General features: G+C 45.1%; 1 protein-coding gene and 1 long non-coding RNA gene across 9 annotated transcripts in view; one reads left to right on the top strand and one right to left on the bottom strand.

The window, feature by feature from the left end:
• LOC120370472 overlaps positions 1 to 19,422 on the bottom strand; it is an 83,677-nt gene extending 64,255 nt beyond the window's left edge. The window contains exons 1-3 of the long non-coding RNA XR_005583760.1: positions 19,297 to 19,422; positions 18,546 to 18,688; positions 16,251 to 16,359 (exon numbers count right to left, since the gene is read on the bottom strand). This is a non-coding gene — a long non-coding RNA (uncharacterized LOC120370472). The remainder of the gene's footprint in view (positions 1 to 16,250; positions 16,360 to 18,545; positions 18,689 to 19,296) is intronic.
• A 181-nt stretch (positions 19,423 to 19,603) lies between these two features.
• The window catches only part of TCF7 (transcription factor 7), a 114,201-nt gene continuing 112,617 nt past the window's right edge, over positions 19,604 to 21,187 (top strand). For 6 of the 8 annotated variants that reach the window (XM_039485249.1, XM_039485246.1, XM_039485247.1 and 3 more), the window contains exons 1-3: positions 19,604 to 19,800; positions 20,650 to 20,781; positions 20,926 to 20,992. In XM_039485249.1, coding sequence (XP_039341183.1) covers positions 19,639 to 19,800; positions 20,650 to 20,781; positions 20,926 to 20,992 — 361 coding nt within the window. In that variant the 5' untranslated portion in view covers positions 19,604 to 19,638. Of the gene's footprint in view, positions 19,801 to 20,580; positions 20,782 to 20,925; positions 20,993 to 21,187 lie in introns of those variants that run through there. The other 2 variants (XM_039485251.1, XM_039485248.1) reach the window with 1 other exon arrangement.

The following is a 21,187-nucleotide window of genomic DNA, read 5'->3' as shown; positions in this document are numbered from 1 at the left end:
ATATACATATACAACATAAAAATGGCTTTTGATACCTGTAGATGGAAAGAGCAAAATATTATAATATTACATATTTTTATACAAAATGCACCTAAGATTGTGCTGCTCTTAAATGCTGGGTAAATTTGGCGAGGGCAGTACTGAGGTTTGCTTAGCAGCTTTTTTCACTTTTCTTTGACTGTTTATATGGAAGAATAGGAAATGACTAACAAACGAGCTGGAAATATTTAGTACATTTCACAAAGCTTGAAAACGAACTTGATAACCTGTGGATATTACAGCAATCTGCTTTGGTGCTTAGTTTCAGTTTAACAGAAAACTGAAGGGCAGTGCACTTCTTGCAACCGTTCATGATGTAGGTGGCAAACAAAATGCCAAGAAGAGTGCATTACAATTCAGCTTTCACTTCAAGTTAACACAAGCTGTGGGTGATCAGAACCTCAGAAAATCGGGCCTGAAGTTTTCAGATTAAAAATGAAGGAGCCTAGGTCCTGATGAGGGGCCAATGGGTAACACTATGTACCACCTCAAATAAGAAATATGCAGTTATGGTACAGAACAACTATAGAGTATGTTTTGATCTACAGAGACACTCAATTACTATCCGTACACAAGTTACTGGTTTTGCGTTCTCTGTTTTCTGTGCTCACTCCTCAGAAACTTTAAAATAGCAGACCTGCAAAGTTTGGACCCAGACTAAGATTTTGTATCCTCCAAAGCTCAGAAATGGTTGGATTTAGAGGGGAGGCCAGTCATGAGATAAAGATATAGGTTTGGGTCACAAAGAATCCCTCCAGCCTCCTAAAAATGAAGGGCAACAGACCTGGAGTTTAAGATCCAGCAGCTGATCCCTACAAAGCAGTTTTTCTTTCCTTATGGCTTTTGTATCTTTTCATTTAGAAACGCATCAAATTCACCACCTTGGAATTCCCAGGTCCTTTCAGCCTGATACAATGTCACATAAAATGGACTGTTAAGTAAAACCACTCATGTTAATTTTTGTTCCATTCAAAACATAGGAAGGTCAATCAGTCAATGTTATACAAATGAGAAAAACAAATACGGTGACACAGTACAAGTTGCAAGAGAGGATAAAATATTTCAGGTTTCATCGAGGATACAACAAATAACAGAAAGCAAAAATACCATTCCCAACTATCCAAACAGTGACCTAAGAGTGTAACCTTAACAGCTTGAGGAGAACAGCAAAGCGTGAAAACAAATCTAAACCCCTTTAAGGTCTCTAAACAACCACAACAAGATCTTGTCCATAATGGCCAAGTCTTGTGCATTTCCACGTGTGACATATCATGCAAATCAACAAGCCAGTTTGCACACAGCCATCAACTTCAGCTTATGACAATTCCTGCCCGGCGAGCTGGGGAAGGTAGGACATGGGAGTGCACAAAACGGGGCAGGTGGAAGGACGCTGGGAGACGCTGGCAACTGTCTGAGGGGTTGAGAGAGTGATGAGATGCCTGGAGTTGCTGGGGGGAGCACTGGCTGCCTGGATGTGTGGGGATTGTTTGTGGGAGCTGCTGAGGTGTGTGATGGGGGAGCCTAGTGCAGCTGTCGGTGGGTGGAAACCCTTCACCTCTTCCACCACTGCTGTTGCCGCCGCCACCACCACCACCTCCTCTCCTCGCTTTTCATGCCTGGCTGTGAGCCAACAGAGAGGTGGAGCAGCAAGAGAAAACACCTGGCTGCCAGTTCAGCCAGCACTACAGCAGCCCCATGTGGCAGAAGGCTTAACAGCAAGCAAATGCCTTCAGCCTGCCCACAGCTCAGCTAGATGAATGAGGGCCCAGTAGTGCCTTCAGATGGGTGTTGCTGGAGCTGCCTGACCCTTGGCAGCCCTGGCTGTCCGGCTGTCAACAACTGGCCACATAACTCACCACACACAGGCGCAACTCTGCCACATAAACCCCACTCAAGCAGTAGGCTAGGGACTCGGGGCCCAGCCCAAGTAGCCAAGAACACTCCCCAGTGGCTGTGGGACATCCAGAGACCGACCCTCTAGAGATTCTTCAGCCAATGCCATCCACTGCCCCAACACACGACAGCCATTGCAGCGGGGCAGGGCAACTGCCCAATGGTGAATCCTCTGGTTCCACCCTCAGCCCACCCGTTATGCCCACCCAGCTTGCATACTACCACGCTTCATGCCACACCGGGTTTGCACTCCTGCACAGGCACATCAAATCAAGCCACCCCTCCCCACACACAGAGGGACTCACTCAGGTCCTAATGCAGAAGGACATCCCTATCCATAGAGGTGAATTTGCCTCTAAGGGCCTAAATGGTGCATGGAGCCAAGCAGGCCTTCTGCACTAGGCTGAATTTCACCCTAACAGGATATGGGCCTGATCCTGTATTCCCTGAACATAAAAAACTCCTATTGACTTGATGATGATGATGATGATGGATGATGATGCTTTGTATGGTAGGAGCCCCACTTGTGGATCAGGACCCCATTGTGGTAGGCTCTGTACAAACACAAAATAAAAACACAGTCCCTGCCCCCAAAGAGCTTACAATCCAAGTATAAGTTAAGAGACAGCGTGTGGATATAAACAGACGGATGGCAGAGCACAGGGGAACAATGAGACAATATGAGTCCACATGACAGGCGGTGGGGTCTCAGCATACCAGGAGCCTAAACATTGCCAAGTTTTTTTGTAGGCATCACAGCAAAGGAAAGTTATGCGTGAACTTTAAAGTTTTCATACATTTTAAAGCAAAATATTTGACAGTCCATTTCCCTATTACTTGCCAGCCAAGGCCTATGTCTAGGATTCCAGGTTTGCCCTGAAATAGCTGATGGCATCATACAGGCCTAGGGTGACCAGACAGCAAGTGTGAAAAATCGGAACAGGCATGGGGGGGTAATAGGAGCCTAAATAAGAAAAAGACCCAAAAATTGGGACTGCCACTATAAAATCAGGACATCTGGTCACCCTATACAGGTCTAACCGCATACTCATCATGAACAAGCACCGAGTTACGGCCTAATATCAGTTAAAGAAAAGCCTGGACTTCATTTTACTATTACTTCTAAAGAAACTCTAAAATCTGCCCAGACATATGGAATTACTGAACTAGCACTCACAGAAAGATGGGGACAGATTCTGCTCCGGCTGAAGTCAGTGAGAATATAGCTATGGATAATTCTCAAGAATATTTGGGTCCAGAGATATATTACAGATATTTCAAGTGAAAAGAAAATTGCTGATCCAAATTTAGAATAGGTCATGATACTTTCTTTCTGAATCACAACAGGCAGCAGCTACCCACATCTAATTCTACTTGCATTTCACCGTTATACATATTCTGAGCAGGCAGTGCCCTCCACCCCCTCTCTCAGCACACACACACGAGAATGCAAAATGCACCCTCTTGCTGAAGTTTCCTTTATTGTTAATTTAAGTAAGAACAAAAGCTAAGCCACCTCCTCCTGAGCCTGGCTTGGTCCCAGAGATGCTCCCTCCACCCCATCTCTGTCCCAGTGACCTCTCTGCAGAAGCCCATCCAACTCCTTTTATATTCTGGTTGGAGTTAATTAAAACTGCCTGCCGCTCCAAGTCAGCAGAATTGCTCTGCATCTGTTTGCCGGGTTTCAGTACCTGACAACATGATGATTCAACAAAGAGCCCCACACCCTTTTGCAGTGTCCTAGATCCTGCTCCCTCTGAGAGCATAACCATATTTTGTACTGTAGTACAGAATATGAGAACATGCATTGAGGATGTTCACATAGCTAGCTTGGAAAACAGCAGAAGACTTAATGTCATTCCAACCCCTAGCCTCTATTAACTGTATGCTCCTGACTTACCTTATAGAGAGCTATATTGTGAGATAAGTCTTCCCTGATTAAGGGGCAAAGAATCAATGCAGAGTTAATGGAGAACCACAATCACCCTCCAGTTCCCCTGTTGCTCCAGGGAAGGTCTACACAGGATGTGCCAGCAGTTACTCCACCAGAACCTCTGGAGGGTGGGTTCAGCACTATCTACTTCCTCTCTTAATCCTGCCCCTCCTTCCCACCTGTGCTAGGGGCTAGGGATGTAACAGCCCCACAGAGCTTGCTTCCATTGACCCACTTCTATCTATGATGTGGGTAACCAGCACCAGGACATAGGTATGCTAACACCACTACACAAGCCAAGCCCTAATTTGGCCTAGGGTATAAAAAGAAGATGCCCTTTCCCCGGCTTTGAAGTATGCTGTCTAGTAGCTGGTCAGCCCGGCTCTGCTTAAATGCCATTTGGTGAGGTTTGCGTTAGTGAATTCCTCGCACGTTCCAAGGTTGTAGGCCTGGACAAAGCCATCATCAACAGTAGACTGACACAGTGGTAAAAAAAGAAGTGGGTAAACTAAACTAACCTCCATATTCCCTAAATGAGAAGTGGGCAAAATCAGTTTACCCAACTTTACCGCCAGCTAGACTACTGGACTTACACCTCCTCATTAAGCTGTGAAGTGCTTATGTGGAGAGCCATTAATGTAGCTCCATGATACAGAAAACACCACAATAGTTGGTCACTTGTTGGCAGACTCAGCGGAGATACCAAGAGCTGAGTGGGGCATGAAGAATGAATTTACCTGGGACACAGCATGCTGAGAGAGGGGGGAGGGAATAAGGAAGCTGCTACTGGTGCTGTACCCTCTCTGTGGCTAAACAGAAGACATCTGCCTCCAGTGATATCTACCAACATCTTTCACAAGCACTAAATTCACATGCACAAAAATATTCTCAAAAAATTATTTTCTGATTTAGCGGGGGGAGGGGCAGGGGAAGATACGAGAGGCTAGACAGCTCTTAAAGTCCAAATCTTGCTCCCAATGAACTCAGAGAGATCAGGGCTGGAATAACCTTTTGTGGGCCCCCAGGGAGGCGGTGGACCATGGCGTGGGGAGGTCAGTCCGCAGAGTGAGGGGCAATGGGGCATGGCATGGCAGGGGTGGCCCTGCTCCGCCCAGCCCAGTGCAAGGGCATTGTTTACAAACTGGCAGTTGCCAGGCGCACAGTGGCCCACCTAGCCTTGTGCTAGCAGCATGCCCCCTTCCCCTTGGGCTCGGGCCATGCAGCCCTCCCACCCAATACCCACCCCCAACTCCCTATGACCAGAGCCCCCCCATGACCCACTATTCCCAGCACCCCCCAGAGGCCTCCCCCCACAAATGCACAGCACCCTGCCCACCACCACCCCTGCCCAGCACGGCACCACACACAGAACCCCACTCCCTGGTGCCCCAACACACACATCTTCTCTGCCTCCTCACAGCCCAGCACCCCCAAGAGACCCACTCCCTCACACCCTGCTTCCTGGCCACACTCACCAGGGAGGCAACTGGGGTGCGATTAGCCAGACCAGGGCCTGCCCTGGCTCCCTCAAGACCCACTTGGCTGGAGGGATCCGACTAAGCCCCCCACACTGTCTCCCCCCCCCACTGGCTGAGACTGGCCAGGCTTCTGCACCAGTCCCAGGCAGCTCAGCTCTGGGGAGACAGGCAGGGCCCCACAGGTGGTGGGAAGCAGAGACTTCCTGGAGCCAGATTTGCACTGGGGTCCGGCCAGGGGGCAGAGAGGAGCAGGGTGTGGGGCCAGGGGACAGAGAGGAGCCCTCAGCCAGCCAGCGGGCAGGCCAAGAGGAGCAATTGGTGGACAAGAGGGAGCGGGGTCTCGGTGTGCAGTGCAAGCGGAGCAGGCTGGGGCCCCTTCTGAGCATGGGCCCGGCTCCATGGCACTGTAAACCCGGCACTGACTGGATATTTGCCACTGACCTGAATGGGATGAGGATCTAGCCCAACATTAATATACAGATATGATCTGCAAGTCACAAGAGTCGTTTTAGCAGTTACTATTTACCCAAGTAAGCTGGGAGTGCCACACAAGGTATGTGCTGATTCACACACACACACACACACACACACACAACCTAGGTCTCTGCTCCTCATGGGTCAGCACAGTTCCACCTCAGAAAACTGACACTGCATTGCCACTCAGTTCTGGAAGATTCCAAACCCCTCTGGGGCTCACAGAGGAGAAAGGGGGAGAATTTAGCCAAAAATACTGAATACGTATTTCCCAAAGGAGCTGCTTTGTTTGAATTCATAACTGTGTCGTTAAGGTCATGCTGTAAATTCCAGTATATAGGAACTAAAAAGTATCATTTAACACTCATGAACTTTCATACTGAGCTGAGAGACAGGCGGCACTGAGATCATTTTGAAAAACAGCCACCCAAACCAATTTCCCCCCTCATTTCAGCAGTGTGGTCCAAATAGCTACAGTGCTGGAGTGGGAGCTAGGAGACCTGGGGCGTATTCCCAGCTCAGCAACTGACCTTGTGAAAGTCACCAGCTCTCTGGGCTTCATGTTTCCCATTTGTAAAATGAAGATAATGGTACTTACCCATGGCTGCAAAGCACTTCAAGATCTAAGGACAGAAAGTGCTGGATGAGAGCTACATGCTGTTCTATGGGGCAAAATAGCTTGACACTTGAGCTGAGGCTTTATACATCACCTTTCAGAAGGGAGTGCATCTTATGGGAACTATTGTTAGGGCCTAATTCTGTGTTCCTTATTCAGACAAAAATTCCCTTACCAATCACGGAGTCCTTCCCTGAATAAGTAGTGCTGGTTCATGCCCATAAGGAAGTATAATCTGAATACAGTTTGAATTCAAGAATATTATATTTTCTTCCTGATCTGTTTTCCTCATTTCTTTTCTTTTTGTCTTTTCACCATGCTTGTGTGAAGGCTGGAACAGGGCCGCCCAGAGGATTCAGGGGGCCTGGGGTCTTCGGCGGCAGGGGGCTCTCCCCCTGCCAAATTGCCGCCAAAGACTTGCCCCAGGGCCCACCACCGAAGTGCCGGAAGGACCCCCCGCCGCAGGTCTTCGGGGCACTTCGGCAGTGGGTCCCGGAGCAGAAGGACCCCCCGCCACCGAATTGCCGACGACGACCCGGAGCGGAAGAAGCTCCAGGGGCCCGGGCCCTGCGAGAGTTTTCCGGGGCCCCTGGAGCAAGTGAAGGACCCTGCTCTGGGGGCCCCGAAAAACTCTCGTGGGGGCCCCTGCAGGGCCCGTGGCCTAGGGCAAATTGCCCCTCCCTCTGGGAGGCCCTGGGCTGGAAACATGTTTAAAACCTTCTGAAAGACACATTTAAGGCCCTCTGTAATCTAGGTTTCATAACTGAGGGTTACAATTAAGCACATATAATGAGCTAGAAAGTTTAAGTTACTGAATGTTCAAAGAGAGAAATCTATTCCACTTAGATTCTAAACTAGAGGGATTAATGGGCATATAAGACAATAGGAAGCACCTCCCTGCTTTAAGCAGACTGACACAGATGTTGCAACAAATTTCTTCCTTAAACGAAGACCATTCAAATTGCTCCATATGCTTTCCAAATTATTTCCACTGCATGAGGAAGTCATTATATATCTTATTTCACTGATTGCACTAAGTGCTGTACACTGAGATGCAATCCTGAGACTCACTCACACAAGTAATCCTTACTCATCCAAGTAGTCCACCGGAGTGAATCTAGTTTCCTACTAAACAGAGGCAGCACCTGGCGAGGTGCTCTCTTTTGTCTAGTTTGATTGCCATAAGTGTTTTCACTGAAACCATAAGTGTGTGCTGGCATTGCTGCCTGTCTTTATTGATGTCTGAAATCACATTGCCTGCTTCACTCTACTCATCATCCTTTCAGCAAGCGAACAGAAACTATGAGTTCTCACTGTGCTACATTTTGTACAGTTGTAAGGAGGACAGAGATTTAGATCTGTTTACAGGAAACAGAAATTACATCAGTAGTACAACCAGCCTAACTATCATCCTGGTAGGGTCAGTAGCACTTGGATTTTCCTCTAAGAATTTCCATCCAGGTGATACATAAAGTGTTGCTGGTAGGGGAGAAAAAACAAACACTCTTCCTTCTGAATTAGTATTGAACTCCAGCATGATGCTAAGGGTCAGAGCAAGGCTGGAGGTGCTATCTTGCCAATGTTAAACCAAGGTCTTGACCGCATGTGGTCATTAATGACCTTACATCAAGATGAAAGGTGTTAACCTTGGTGTCCTGTCCAACTGCAAAGTGTTCAATCACATTCTGCCTCCCCAAGTAAGCAATTCACTGCCAAGTTTCAGTTGGGTATTTTTGGTCTTGTGAGCAGCTTAAGTGTTATCTTTAATCATGGAAATAGTCCCATTAATGTCAACAGCCTGTCTACACTAGGCAAATTTTGCAGCAATGTTTGCAAGAGTGGAAGCCAGCCTAGTGTAGATCGGCCAGCAGCTGCCACCAGCATTTTAAATACTGTGTTGATTAGACCTACTTTGATAACACTGCTCAAAATGTCAGCAGCCCTTCTAAACTAGCACTCCCAGTGCTATTACCAGAGGTAGTGCTGAATTGGTGATAGCAATGTTGGGATGTCCCTCATGTTGACAGGGCCAATGGGACTACTTGGTTGAATGAGGACTACTTCTATAAATTAAGGTTGCAGCATCATGCCCTAAACAGCTGCAACTTTTCTCTCCAGAAGAGAGTCCATTTCAGTGGCAGCTGAAGTGATTCCTGTGAGCCTTGTCATGCAAACCCTTGATCACATGAGTAATCCTGACTCAGACAAGGAGGCTCACTGAACTCGCTCACATGACTATGAACTATACTCACATAATCCTGCACTGGCATGGGGAGCTTTTGAGATTCTTTCCAGCCCAACGTTTCTATGATTCTATGACCCAAGGGTTTACAGGTTCACACCCAACACATGTAAAGTTTGTAAAACGTGTTAAGATTCTCTTGGACATAGTGAGGGACAGAGCCTCTAACCTGTTTTGCAGGATTGAGCATTGATTATTACTGTTCCTTTAAACAATATGAATTTTGGAGGATTTATGACTGGCCTTGTAAAAAGGATTATAACAATAACCTCAGTCTACTTGAAGTGCAGTTAAAGAAGGTCCCTTTTAGCTTTGGAATTTCAACACTGAGAAAATAAAGGTATGACAGTGCAGATTTTCAGGAACCTTCACAGTGTCCTAAATACATTTTACCAAATTCCCATCAAATACTTATCACACCTATGCAAAGAATGTATTCTTCCCCACAGAAGCTTTCTGTTTGATCACAATGACAACCTACTGCTAGTCTGTATAAAATACTAATGTTATGGAGCTGCAAACCTTAGAGCAATCACATCATGGAAATATATATTAATTAATGCTCACTCTTCTGCCCTTATATATTTGAGCAGTCCCATTAATTCAATTAGACTTACTAGTGAGAATAAGGGCTGCCGGATCAGGCCCAGGCTTTTGAAAATTGAATTGATAAACCCAAAGAGAATGAACACTTTGGAAGAAAAAAAAAATCAGAGATAAAGTTTAGGATTATTGTTTTGGGAAATGAACTTTGATTCTAAACCACTACTATCCTGAAATAGACATGCACTGATTTATCTATGAAATTCCTAGGAAACCACACACAGATCTGGAATTTGCAAACCAGTGTAAATAAACCCATCAGACTATCTTTAGCAAATAAATGAAAATGCAAACCACTGAACCTAGAAAATGCATGCCCCTGGCTGAGTATTATTGAATGTTGAGATCCAAGGAGTCAGTATTTTGGGGTGGAGTGACTCCTACAAATCAATCGCTGCAGAAAGTTAATGTCACAGAAGTTATACATCTAACAATCAATGCTCAACTGCAAGAAACAGGCTACAGCATGGAAAAATCTCATTGGGTATTTTAAGCCTCCATCCATTCCAACCCTACTTCTTGTACAGTTCCTTTGTAGGCTGTAATTTACTAACCCCATCTGTTGTTCCCTCAGCTTGCTTTCTGGAAATGCTGCATTTCAAGGGTCTGCTTATTACAGAAGGTCAAAGAGTGAAGCAGGCCCTTTCATTTTAAAACAACTTGAAAGGAAATTTATATTTAGAAATAGCAATGATTAACTAGGGGAAATATATTAGAGCATTAAAATAAATGACATGGAATAGCTCTTACATCCAATAAAGGTGACTTTGCTTCAAGAAAAATATTTATATATATAAAAAGCTGAGGAATGCTAGCCTGCATCGAGATGCAAACATCTCATAAACATAATTCATGTTTAGCCTTAATTGTCCTTAAATACCTATATGAATTTTAATGTACTTTTTCTTCTTGTCCTGCTAAAATCACTGCTTCTGTGTTTTATTCCCTTTCCCCTCTCCCTCCCCAAGTATCTTAGCAAACCTCTTATTTATCTGCTATTTATTATTAAGCTCTTTGTTATTGTTGTTGAACTTCCACCAGAAATACAGCTTTTATAACAATATAGTTTTTTTACATTTGTGGAGTAATGAAATCACATGACTATTGCCCCAGAAGAGGAGACTAATTGTCGCAAGGGGCTTGGGATACAGAGCCTTTCAGTTCTAGGTCTGTGGCTTCAATCCAAACCAATTGGGTAGTGACTTCCTCTGTGAAAGGAACTGGTGGTTTCATTCTAGTGCCTACTGGAAAAAGCCTGACCTGCAAAGTGCTGACCACCCTCAAGTCAGTGGGATTTGCCTAGTCCCTTTCACACACCATGAAGGAACAGGTTCATTTACCTGTACGGGAACTGAAGATCCCCAGAACTTTGCAGAATCAGGCCTCAAATGCCACATCACAAAATCACCATCACCACCAAAACTGGTGGTCTCAGCAGAGAAAACAAAGACTGACCCAGCCCTGGAGGCTCAATCCCCTCCCACCACTAGACAAAGAGCAGGACAGATGCACAGGAACAAGCTAGTTTGTGGCTTGCTTATACAAATGCTGTCTTAGCTCTGAATGCATTCAGGGTTTCAGACTCCTGGTCTGTCTGTGTGACAAGCTAATGACCACAAGATTCACTTCAAAAAATAAAACTCCACTTTGAGTAATTTCTGAAAAGTAAGACCCTCCTTTTATATATACACACTATATCCTAGGATCAATTAACCATCCAGGAGGTATAATGCAGCCACTGTTTAACAGTGCACAGCAATACTACACAGACAGAAAGGGAGGAATAACCTATATATTTGAGACTACAGGAAAGATTTAGGAAGGGAGAATGTAATTACTCCAGCTGGAAGCTGGCCCGGACACAGGCGCTAAACACCTCTCCTTATGCAAAAACTATCAGGGGATTTTTAATGACAGTGAGTGGCCAAGATCTCAGTTTGCAAAAATCAGCAGCTCCAGTGCTCCTAACCTCTTGCTGGATGTCAGCACTGACTCAGAGGGAAGCGTGCCACCTATTGAGTCACCAGAACCACTCCTTCCAGCACTTAGTTTTCCTTGGAGGTCTTCCCTCTAAGTACTAATCAGGCACAACCCTATTGAGCTTATGAAAGCTGACAAGACCACAGTTGGAGGTGGAATAGCTGCAATGAACAGCATGTTTTTAACAAAAGGGCTCCCTCTTTCTGGTAAAGCATCACTACTATAAGGCGCTTTGTCAAAGAACTGACAACGGGAGGGTGAACGGCTGTTTGCATGTAGTTATGGAAGAGCTATTCAAGCAATTTCTGTCAAAGAAATCTACCTAACAGACTCTGAAGGCAGCTTCAGTACAGTTATTTGGCCACAGTTCATCTAAACTAAATGGACGGACTAGCTTCAAATATATGGCACAACTGAATGATTAAATTATGGGGGAAAAGGACTAGTGGTGACACATATTTAACACAGCAAGTCTCCTCCTTCCAAATTCGGAGGAGCTGGCAAGCCTCAGGTCTGTACAGATGCCAGCAGCGGATGTCAGCACGTATATAACACTTTTCAGAGCAGCATACTGTTGAAACATGTAGTGTAACTACAAGGCACCCTTTCTGTACAGCTAGCCCAAAACAACTATTTCAGTTGCCTTGCTTAATAGGATAGTCTTAGGCTCTGTATTTAATGTAGATTTTACTGCATCTTTAGTCCAGTTCTTTATACACCACATAATAAAAACAACCCTACTGCGTTTTCTGCTAAGTCCCACTCCCATATTTGGGCCAGGGGAAGTGATGCAATTATGGGTAGGAGAGAAGTGAGGATAGGGGGATGGTGTGCAAAATGAAGGGCTACTGTTCTCCTTCTTGCACAAACCCACTGTCTGCTTGCCTGACCCAATGCCTGGTTTGTAAGCATCTTGCTGAAGTCAGCAATGAAGTTATGGGAGTTCTAGATGACTACAAAGTATCCTGAAACCAGAATGCACCTTTCTACAGAAAACTCTGCCTTATTGACTGAGTTGTTCAGATTTGCAAACACTTTTTTGGATCTTTCCTCCACTTCAGCTAAGAGTTTTCTGTTCAAAGAAACTACTGAAAGAGATGTCTTGGCATATGATCATTCTGTGCCTACGTTTTTAGACAAACTTTTTCCCCCTAAAACATCTTCCTCATCGTCTTCTTTTCCCTTCTTTCCTCCATCCCTCCTTTTCCTTCTTCCCCATTGCAGGCAACATTCATAAACTATAAAGAGTTGTACACCCAGAGAAAAATATTTCTTATCACCATTGAATTTCATGGGACAAAGAGAGACTGTGGGAGTAACATAGTAGGGGAAATGGTCAATACTGTGCTGAAAAAGAGAGATGACTGACAGACATTGGATGCATTTTCTCCTAGTTCTCACATTTGCCCTCTTGTCCCAACCCCTATCACTTTGATCACTCCCTGTTAATTTCATCCCACTGCCAGTCCTTTCCTCTTCTTTCCCCCTTTGTCTTCACTCAAACTACAGTGAAGAAGGAAGGGCTTCCTGCTATGTGACTCAGATAGTTGTTCGTCTAAGACAGGTTGCCAGAGCCTTCAGCTTTGCTCTGCGTGGGTTTGATGTGCTAATGTGAGCATCACAGAAAGTGTTGCGGCCAGGGCTGTCAGAGTCATCCCAAACCCTTTTCTCTCCTCCCCAACAGCATGAGTCCCCATAGGTCTCTCCAGCCTGTGTCCTGTTGCTTCTACCCCTCTCTTGACCTTCGGAGGCAACAGCTCCCCATACAGAGGTCACAGGACTTGCACATCACAGATGTCTGAGAGAGCTGAACAACATCTGGATTCCTATGTACTGTGTTATAACCAGTGTGCAAACAGGAACCCTGGTATGATGTGTCCTTTATGCTCTTTATAACAACACAGCAACCTATATCAAAGGGCCAGTTCTGTGATCATATATAGATTTTGTAAATATTTAAAGGGATGGTGTGAGGTCAATCTTGTGCCAAAACTTTGGTTTTGTAAAAATAAAAATAATAATATAAGAAAAAATTCAGTGGAAACAATGAGCTTAATTCTGCAGGCTCTGAGTCCTTTTAATGCATCTGGGGAGGGACAGCTTGTATGACTGTGTGAGTAAAGGATGCAGGACTGGATCCAGTGATTTTTGCAAAGAAATGAATATACCCTTTCGTGTTTGCAACCCAAATCTGGCAGTATTGGGCTAGTGCATGAGAACCTGATAGTAAAATTGTCTAGAAACTGACAATAAACACAAAGGCAACTAAGTAAGTGCAAGAAGTGACAACAATACATAAAGAGTGAAAAATTAATGAGAATTGTAAAATCATTTCAGTTTTAATAATCTCAGGTGTTTGTACTAGGATCAAGGATTTTTAAGTGAAAACCATCAGAAAACACTGCTCAAGGAACCAACAAAACTCTGTGGCTCAATGGAGGTAGAGCAGAACTGTAACAACAGGTAGAGCAGAACTGTACTCAGTATATTGGCAACAGTATGGCCTGTTCTCTCAAAACAAGAGTTGGCTAATAATGATGGTGACTGGAACAGGTTTCACTCTATGGTTTTTCACTCTGACAGTGACCTTTTAAAGGTTATTCTCATTCCTTTGTTCTCTCCTTAGCCTAGGATTGCCAAAAAAAGGCAGGACCCTGGCCCCAACTAACAGATTACAGTGTCTTAGCTGATTGCTTTATAATGACTAAACACTTTTCTGGATATATCAGAATTGTTCCTAGATACCATGACTGAGGACTCTTCTCTTCTTTCTCTTGGCAGGCAATCTAAATTGTAATATTGGAGGAATCCATTTCTGTGGGTATTTTCAAAACTTCCTTCTGGCTGCTGCAGGCAAATCCTTTAACTACTGTACATCTACCAGATCAGTGTCTGCCCTAAAAAACTTGTCACTTAAGTCAAATTAATTTTTTAAAATAGTGAAAAATCATCATGGAGAGAGAGAGTCTCAGTGGGGAGATGGACTGATAAATTACCTATCCTTTTCATCAAGGGTTCAAATCCTGGATCAGGCATTAGATCCCCAAACCACAACAAAACCTTGTCATGTCAATACCTGTTCAAGAGAAGGGAAGTCAACGGGGCTATTAGCAAGTGGGGTGCCACAGATCAGGAATGAGGTACAATGTTTATCACAGCTATGTGGGGAAGTTGCAGTTTACCACTGATGAATCCATCCTCCTTCTTAGAGCTTGTCTAGATCAGATTGTTACACCAATGTAAACCCTCTATTGTGCAAAAGAGAGCTTGCAGGGGTCTCATTTACTCTGGTAACTTACCAGGATAAATTGCACTGATATTAGCCCCATTTACGCCAGTACAACATCTCATCTATACTGGGCATTTATACCAGTGTAAGTACAACATTGTAAGATACCCCAGTATGGACAGAGCCTTGATCCTGCATTTCCATGAGCAATAAATATCAACAATTTGTGCAAATGTTTCCAAAAAAGAATTCCATATATTTTTGAAGCCTTTTCAAGCATGTAGAACACTTACGCTAATGGTAGAATTAACCAATCTTCTGTGAAAAACACTGTAAACAAGTCTTTTTAAAATAAATCTTCAAGGTAATTTTGTATGCACACAACAGACACGTATATGCCCAACATAAAGTGAAACAATAAGACATATATACACAAAGAGAGAGAAGTGTATAAATATAGATATAAACCAACGTCTGCTGAAATAAGCCCTTACTTACACCCATTGGTGTCAATGGCTCTGGACCAGTGTAATGGATAGAATTTGTCAAAAGAGAGCAACACGTCAGCTAATCAGAATTCACTGAACTTCTCAATTCCTTTTCCCATTTACCTTGCGTCAGAGCTGTTCACCATTCTTAGCCATTCCTTCTGGTCCAGGGCACAGAGGTCTTGGAGTTCCAGACCCTTTCTCTTCAAATTTTTTCTTGACAGTCTTTCCATTGTATCCTTGGTCTTTCACATCCTCTCTCACTGTCCTCTTCCTCCCAGGATTTCTTTGCTGGTTTTTCTTCTTCCATTCTTATCACGTGTCCAACCCACCTCAGCGCAATCTCCATGCTATCACTGAGGGTATGTTTACACTGCAATAAAACACCTGTGGCATGGCCGCAGCTGGCCTGGGTCAGCTGAGTTAGGTTCACAGGACTCAGGCCTTGGGGATATTAAATTGCAGTGTAAATGTTTAGGCTCAGAGTGGAGGCCAGGGTCTGAGATCACATGTGGGGAGAAGGTCTCAGAGCCAGGGCTCCAGCCCAAGCCCGAATACCTATATTGCCATTTTTAACCCTGCAAGCCCAAGTCAGTTGACTCAGTTTCTGAGACTTGGTGCCACGTTTTTTTTTAATCACAGCATAGACATACCCTAAGAGTTCCAGCTTCATCGTTGCTTAATTTCTTCCAGGTACACTCTGTGTGCCCTCTGCTAGCCTGCCATTCTCCTCAGTATATTGCTTTCAACTACCTGTATCTTCTTTGCTTACATCTCTGTAAGACCCACTGTTCCCAAACCATAGAGCAGGCAGGGACAAGCACATGCAGCATCCACTTTTCTTTTCAATTTGTTACTTAATTGCTTGCTTTAATTTCTGATTAGCTGATGTACTGATATACAATACATGAAAAAATATTTAAGAAAACAACTACAAAAGAAAAGAAAAAGTTACAGTATTGTACTGCCAATAATCATGGGTCAGACCCCAACAAAATCAGGAGATTGGCTCAAAACCTATGAGATAGTTTATATATTAGTTTTGGTCTGCTTTTGATATTTGAACTCTCCTTGACCACCCTCAGTGTGTGTGTGTGACACATTAGTGTTGCCAATGCTCCCAAATGTATTTATAATTCTGCCCTGCATACCCCACTCCCATTAGTTCTCCTCATTACAGCTCCTCATCAACACCCATCCATCAATTCAGCCCCCTCACTCACTCCCCAGTTCAGCCCAATTCCATCCCCCATTTAGCCTTCCCCCCAGCCTTACCTCCGCTCCTTCTGGGGCTCTTTGCCCTCCTTCCCTAGGCCTGGGGGGCTGCAGCAGCATTCCTTCTTCACCTTCCAGGTTGGGGAGAGGGTAGGTGGGGTTGCCACCACTGAGATACAAAAAACAGGCCAACAGGAATGATCCTGATTTCTGAGCCCCTGGAGCTGCACAGCTGGCAGCATGTGCTGAGTACCCTTATGGATTGCCTGGGACAGAAACCTCATCAAAAGGACAATACTACAGGGGCAGCTCCAGAGTCCCCTTCCCAGGCCCGGAGCTGCAGGAATGAAGAGGAGAGGGAGAAAGGAACAGAGGAGCTGTCCCCTCCCTCACAGGAGGGGTGTGGGAACTGTCCCCATCCCCTCCTATAAAAATGGTGTCAGGAGCAGGGATGGGAGAGAGCTCTGCTTACTTCCTGCAGCAGCTCTGGCATAATAGAGGGGCTCCAGCTCAGACTCCTGAGACTCATATAGAAATCCCCACAGCTGGTAACACTGATAAATAGATCCAGCCATCTCAATCTGAAGCTTCTTTTCACAGAATAATGGGTGGAATCCTGGACCCAACGGCAATGCTCCCAGTGGCTTCAGTAGAGCCAGGACGTCACCCCGTGAGGATGAAGATCCACACTGTGATACTCACAAAACATTTTACCTGTTCGATTTAACACATTTGAACAGTATTCAGCATACACCATGTTGATAGTGTGGGATTATTAGATTAGATAAAATAGATCTCTTTATTCTTTAAAATGCATAGTTATCACCCGTGACTTAGTCACATAAGTGACAAATGTTCTGAAAAGTTATTGTACATGTTTAATTGTAGTAAAAAAAATGGAGGGTAATTAGAAAATTTAACAGTGCTGACAGCAGATGTGTTTCTTTACTTTAGGTGTCTGCTTATAAAAAAAAGAACAAGTATGTCAGAGGCACAAAGATGACAACAGAAAAGGTTCCTTAATTCACAGATGAGTGCATCTTTCCAAAAACATTAAAATGGAAAAGCTGAATTGATTTAATCACCCATACAAGCGAAACAATGTAATGATGATACTTAGTGCCAAATTGGTCTTTTGGGACCTTTTCCATGTAAATAATACAAATCAAACCTTGAGGTTCAGTGCAGATATGATCTGACAAGTGGGCCAGGCTTTTCACTTTACTTTGATCCATCTCCAAAAACATACCCAAGGTAAAATTGTGTTGAACCAATTTCCATTTCAATTTTAAATTTTAGACATTTATCATACAGGAAACTTGCCTATAGTGCTTAAAAAACAAGTCTGACTAAACTGACTCATAGCCTTAAACATGAAAATATTTCTATATTTGCTATTAAGACTGAAAAACAATCTACAATATGCCATCTGATGAGATTCTGTATTATCTGATTGTACAAATCCAGGACACACCATTAAAAACAACCTGACTAGGAATCTTGAAATATTTCTAGCACTGTTCCCCTTCTCTTAGATTTAGTTGTTTGAACCTATAGTTCTGAAGATAGCAAAGTGGATAAGGCCTTTGTTTTCTAAATGACTTCCCAACTTTACCACATGCTTCCTTTCTACAAATAGCCAGAATATACTCTACAAACGGCAGTGAATTGCTTTAGAAGAAACTCTGGAGGTGTTAATTTTATTTTGATTTACAGACATCTTTGGTGATTTTGTTATTATAGTTAAGCTTAGGTGTTAAGTTTATTTCTAACAAGCAAATGTAAAAATAAAAGTCTCTTTCCTTAGACCCTATTTTAATAACAGAGTGAAGATTCAGCAACTTGAAATCTATACAAATAAAGAAAAAAAATCTTGGCCAATACTTTCAGAACTGGATGCTTAAATATGGATATAGTAACCTAGCTTTAGGCACCCAGATTTTTTTTTTAAATTTCTCTTGTGAATAATATAAATCTTGGGGATTTTTTAAAAACTGCTATTAATTACTAACTGGTGTATTTAGGATTAAAAAGGCTTTTCTCTGTCCTCCCCACCCCCTTTTTTGTTGTTGCATGTGTGGGTCAAGGTTAATGAAAATAAGATAGATCTTTTATTTTGGGCTTTAAATACAATGTTATGTGCCTACCAGAGATATAGGATAAAATATTTGCTCTGCTTGAAGATTATGTGATATTTGTATTCTAAGCCTCACCACAGTGGGTTTCTTTAAATAGAAGCTATACTTTACTCCTAAATTGCTTAAGGCAAAGGAAGCAGAGATGATGTTTTTATGAATGTTTAAATGCAAATGGAACTGAGAGTGAATGCTATGCTAGCTAACATCAAAGGCTCACCAAAATCTCTGCATTAATGAGGCTCTTTGTTTCCTGGATCACAGATTACAACAGGTTTCCAACTCATTGCCAAGGTTTTATCTCCATTTGGGAGGGCTGTAAATCTGACGATTTTTTTTTCAGATGCAAAACAAGAGGATCATCTGAAAGAAAGGAAAATTTAAAGTAGCAAATATTTCATTCAAATTATTCCTCACGTTGATTGCAGCTTTTGATTCTTTTAAAATATAATCTGAAAAAGAAAGGAAATTTACAAACGGATTCGCCTAAACTGTAGCACTTTCATTAATTTGGTTTGACTGTCCGAGTAAGGAGATGTATAAGCATTATCATGTATAGTATCCTGTCTATTTCACATATCATTCAGTTTTCCCCATAAAAAAAGTAGCAACCATTTTGTGACATAAAAAAAAATCATATCTGGTCACAGTGTTTTTTAAAAATTAAATATATTGCTTACTTTTTAAAGTGGCACCAAATAATTATTCTCACCCCAAAAAGCAATAAAAAGCCACACACAGCACTAAACTCCTTAATTAACAGGCAAAATAGGGACCCAGATTTTCAGCTCCTTAATTCAAGTGTTGAATGCGACAAATATGTGCTATATTGGGTCATAAAGACCAATTTACATGGCGTCACTACAACCTGTAGAAAAGCTCTCCAAAACTCCGGGCTATCTTATGTAATCTTAATTAAGGAAAACAAACAGCGGTGTGTTTTTCTAAGCTACCAGAGACATGCACGGGACCTGTTGTATGTGATCAGCCGAGATGAGGAGTTTCCTTTCCATGGGAACTGTGGGGATGTTGTTGTTTTTTTTCCCCTTCAAACTGACGCCAGCACAGACGTGTCTAGGGTCTTTGGAAATTGGCTGCGAAGATGTTTAATTTCATGTTTCCGGACCCTCCGGGCAAGTTAGGAAAACTAATAATTTTCTGAAATCCGACGTCACGTCTGTGTTCCTAACGAGCACGGGGAGGGGGAGGGTGTTTGCAAGACTTGCAAACGAGAATGCCCCTGCCCAGCACCCAGCCGGGACACCGAGGCTGGGCAGAGGGGACGTGGGGACGGAGCTGGCCCCTTCGAGGAGATGCTCAACCCACTGCCACGCTCCCTCGAGGGCTGCACGTTGCCCCGGCCCCGGGCGCGCTGGCAGAGACCCGACGACGCCCGGGCTCGGTCAAAGCAGGCTAAAGAAAATCAACCCCCAAAGCCAAAACTGCAGGGATGGGCCCGATCCTGCTTCCCCGGTGTAAGTCAGGGGCGTCTCCCAGGGACTCCTCCAGGAGCGGGTCCCCGGCCAGCCACACGCCCGCGCGAGGTGGGCAGCGCCAGGGCTGGCTCGGGCGGAGGGGCTGAAATTTAACGTTTCAGCAACTGGTGCCTGGTTAGTCCCAACATAAAATTAAAATCTCGCTGTGGAAACCCCCCCCCGGGGGCAGCGAGCGGCGCGGGGGCCGAGCCGGGCTGTGCCCCCGGGGCGCCGGGCTGCTCTGGGGTGGGGCACGGAGCGGGGCCCAGGCTCCCCCCAGCGGGGCTGCCGCTCGCTCGGCGGGGGCGCGCAGCAAGCGAGCGCGGGCCCTTTAAGACAGAGCCGCGCGGGGCTGTGTGTGTGTGTGCGCGCGCGAGAGAGAGAGACACACACACACCCCCAACCCCTCCCCTGCGCTGTCAATCAGCCGGCGGCTGCTTTGATGTCTCCAGCCCTTGGCTGCTGGGGCTCCTCCGCCCCGCTCGCACACACCGCTCGGCGCCGGGCGCTCCAGAGCCTCGGGCTTGCGCTCCCCCAGGCTGCGACTTCGCTGAACTTTCCGGAGGCTGGGGGGGGGCGGGGAGGGGGGGTGCTGCTGGCCCCAGGATCCTGCTGCTGCGGCTGCTTCATCATCCCCCAGGCTGCAGCATTGCAACCCCCCTGCCCCCGCCCCTTCCCCCCCAAAAAGGGTTTGATCTTCGGGGGGTGGGGGGAGCGCGGCTGCAGCCGGCCAAGGTGCCGTGTGGCTCGGCAGGGGCGAGGCGGGGACGGGGGGTGGGGACCATGCCCCAGCTCAGCAGCGGCGGAGGGGATGACCTGGGGGCCAATGACGAGATGATCGCCTTTAAGGACGAAGGGGAGCAAGAGGAGAAGATCCAGGAAAACGCCTTCACCGAGCGCGATCTGGCCGACCTCAAGTCCTCGCTGGTGAACGAGTCGGAGAGCAACAGCAGCCCCGCTGCCGCGGCGGCCGATCCGGAGGTGAGAGCCCGCGGCCGGCCCCCAGCCCGCACAAAGGGCTTTGCCTCCTTCCAGCCGATTTCTTTCTGGTTTATTGCAATGAATAAAACTTTGTCTCTCCCCCCACCCCGTCCCCTGCTGTGCTTTTCTCTCCCTCCCCCACAGGCGATCCGGCGTGTGCAGGATCCTCAAAGGGTTTATCAGGAGAAACTCCCGGATCACATGGAAGATGGTTAGTTTCATAAACCATTCATTTCTCCTGCCCTTCCTCTTTCTGTACCCCCCACCACCGCCACTTGGGTGATGCGCTGAGTCCTGGGAGTGGGGAGAAGAGAAACTTCGGTTTCTTTCTATAAATCAGAGCAGACACACACAAAAAATCAGGGAGGAACTTTGATTCGCCAGATGAAGAAACCCTTGCGTGCTT

The sequence above is a fragment of the Mauremys reevesii genome, linkage group 8 (assembly GCF_016161935.1).
Source record: "Mauremys reevesii isolate NIE-2019 linkage group 8, ASM1616193v1, whole genome shotgun sequence".
Lineage (NCBI taxonomy): Eukaryota > Metazoa > Chordata > Testudines > Geoemydidae > Mauremys > Mauremys reevesii.
The sequence above is the reverse complement of the archived record's forward strand: the minus strand, read 5'-3'. Positions and strand labels throughout refer to the sequence as shown.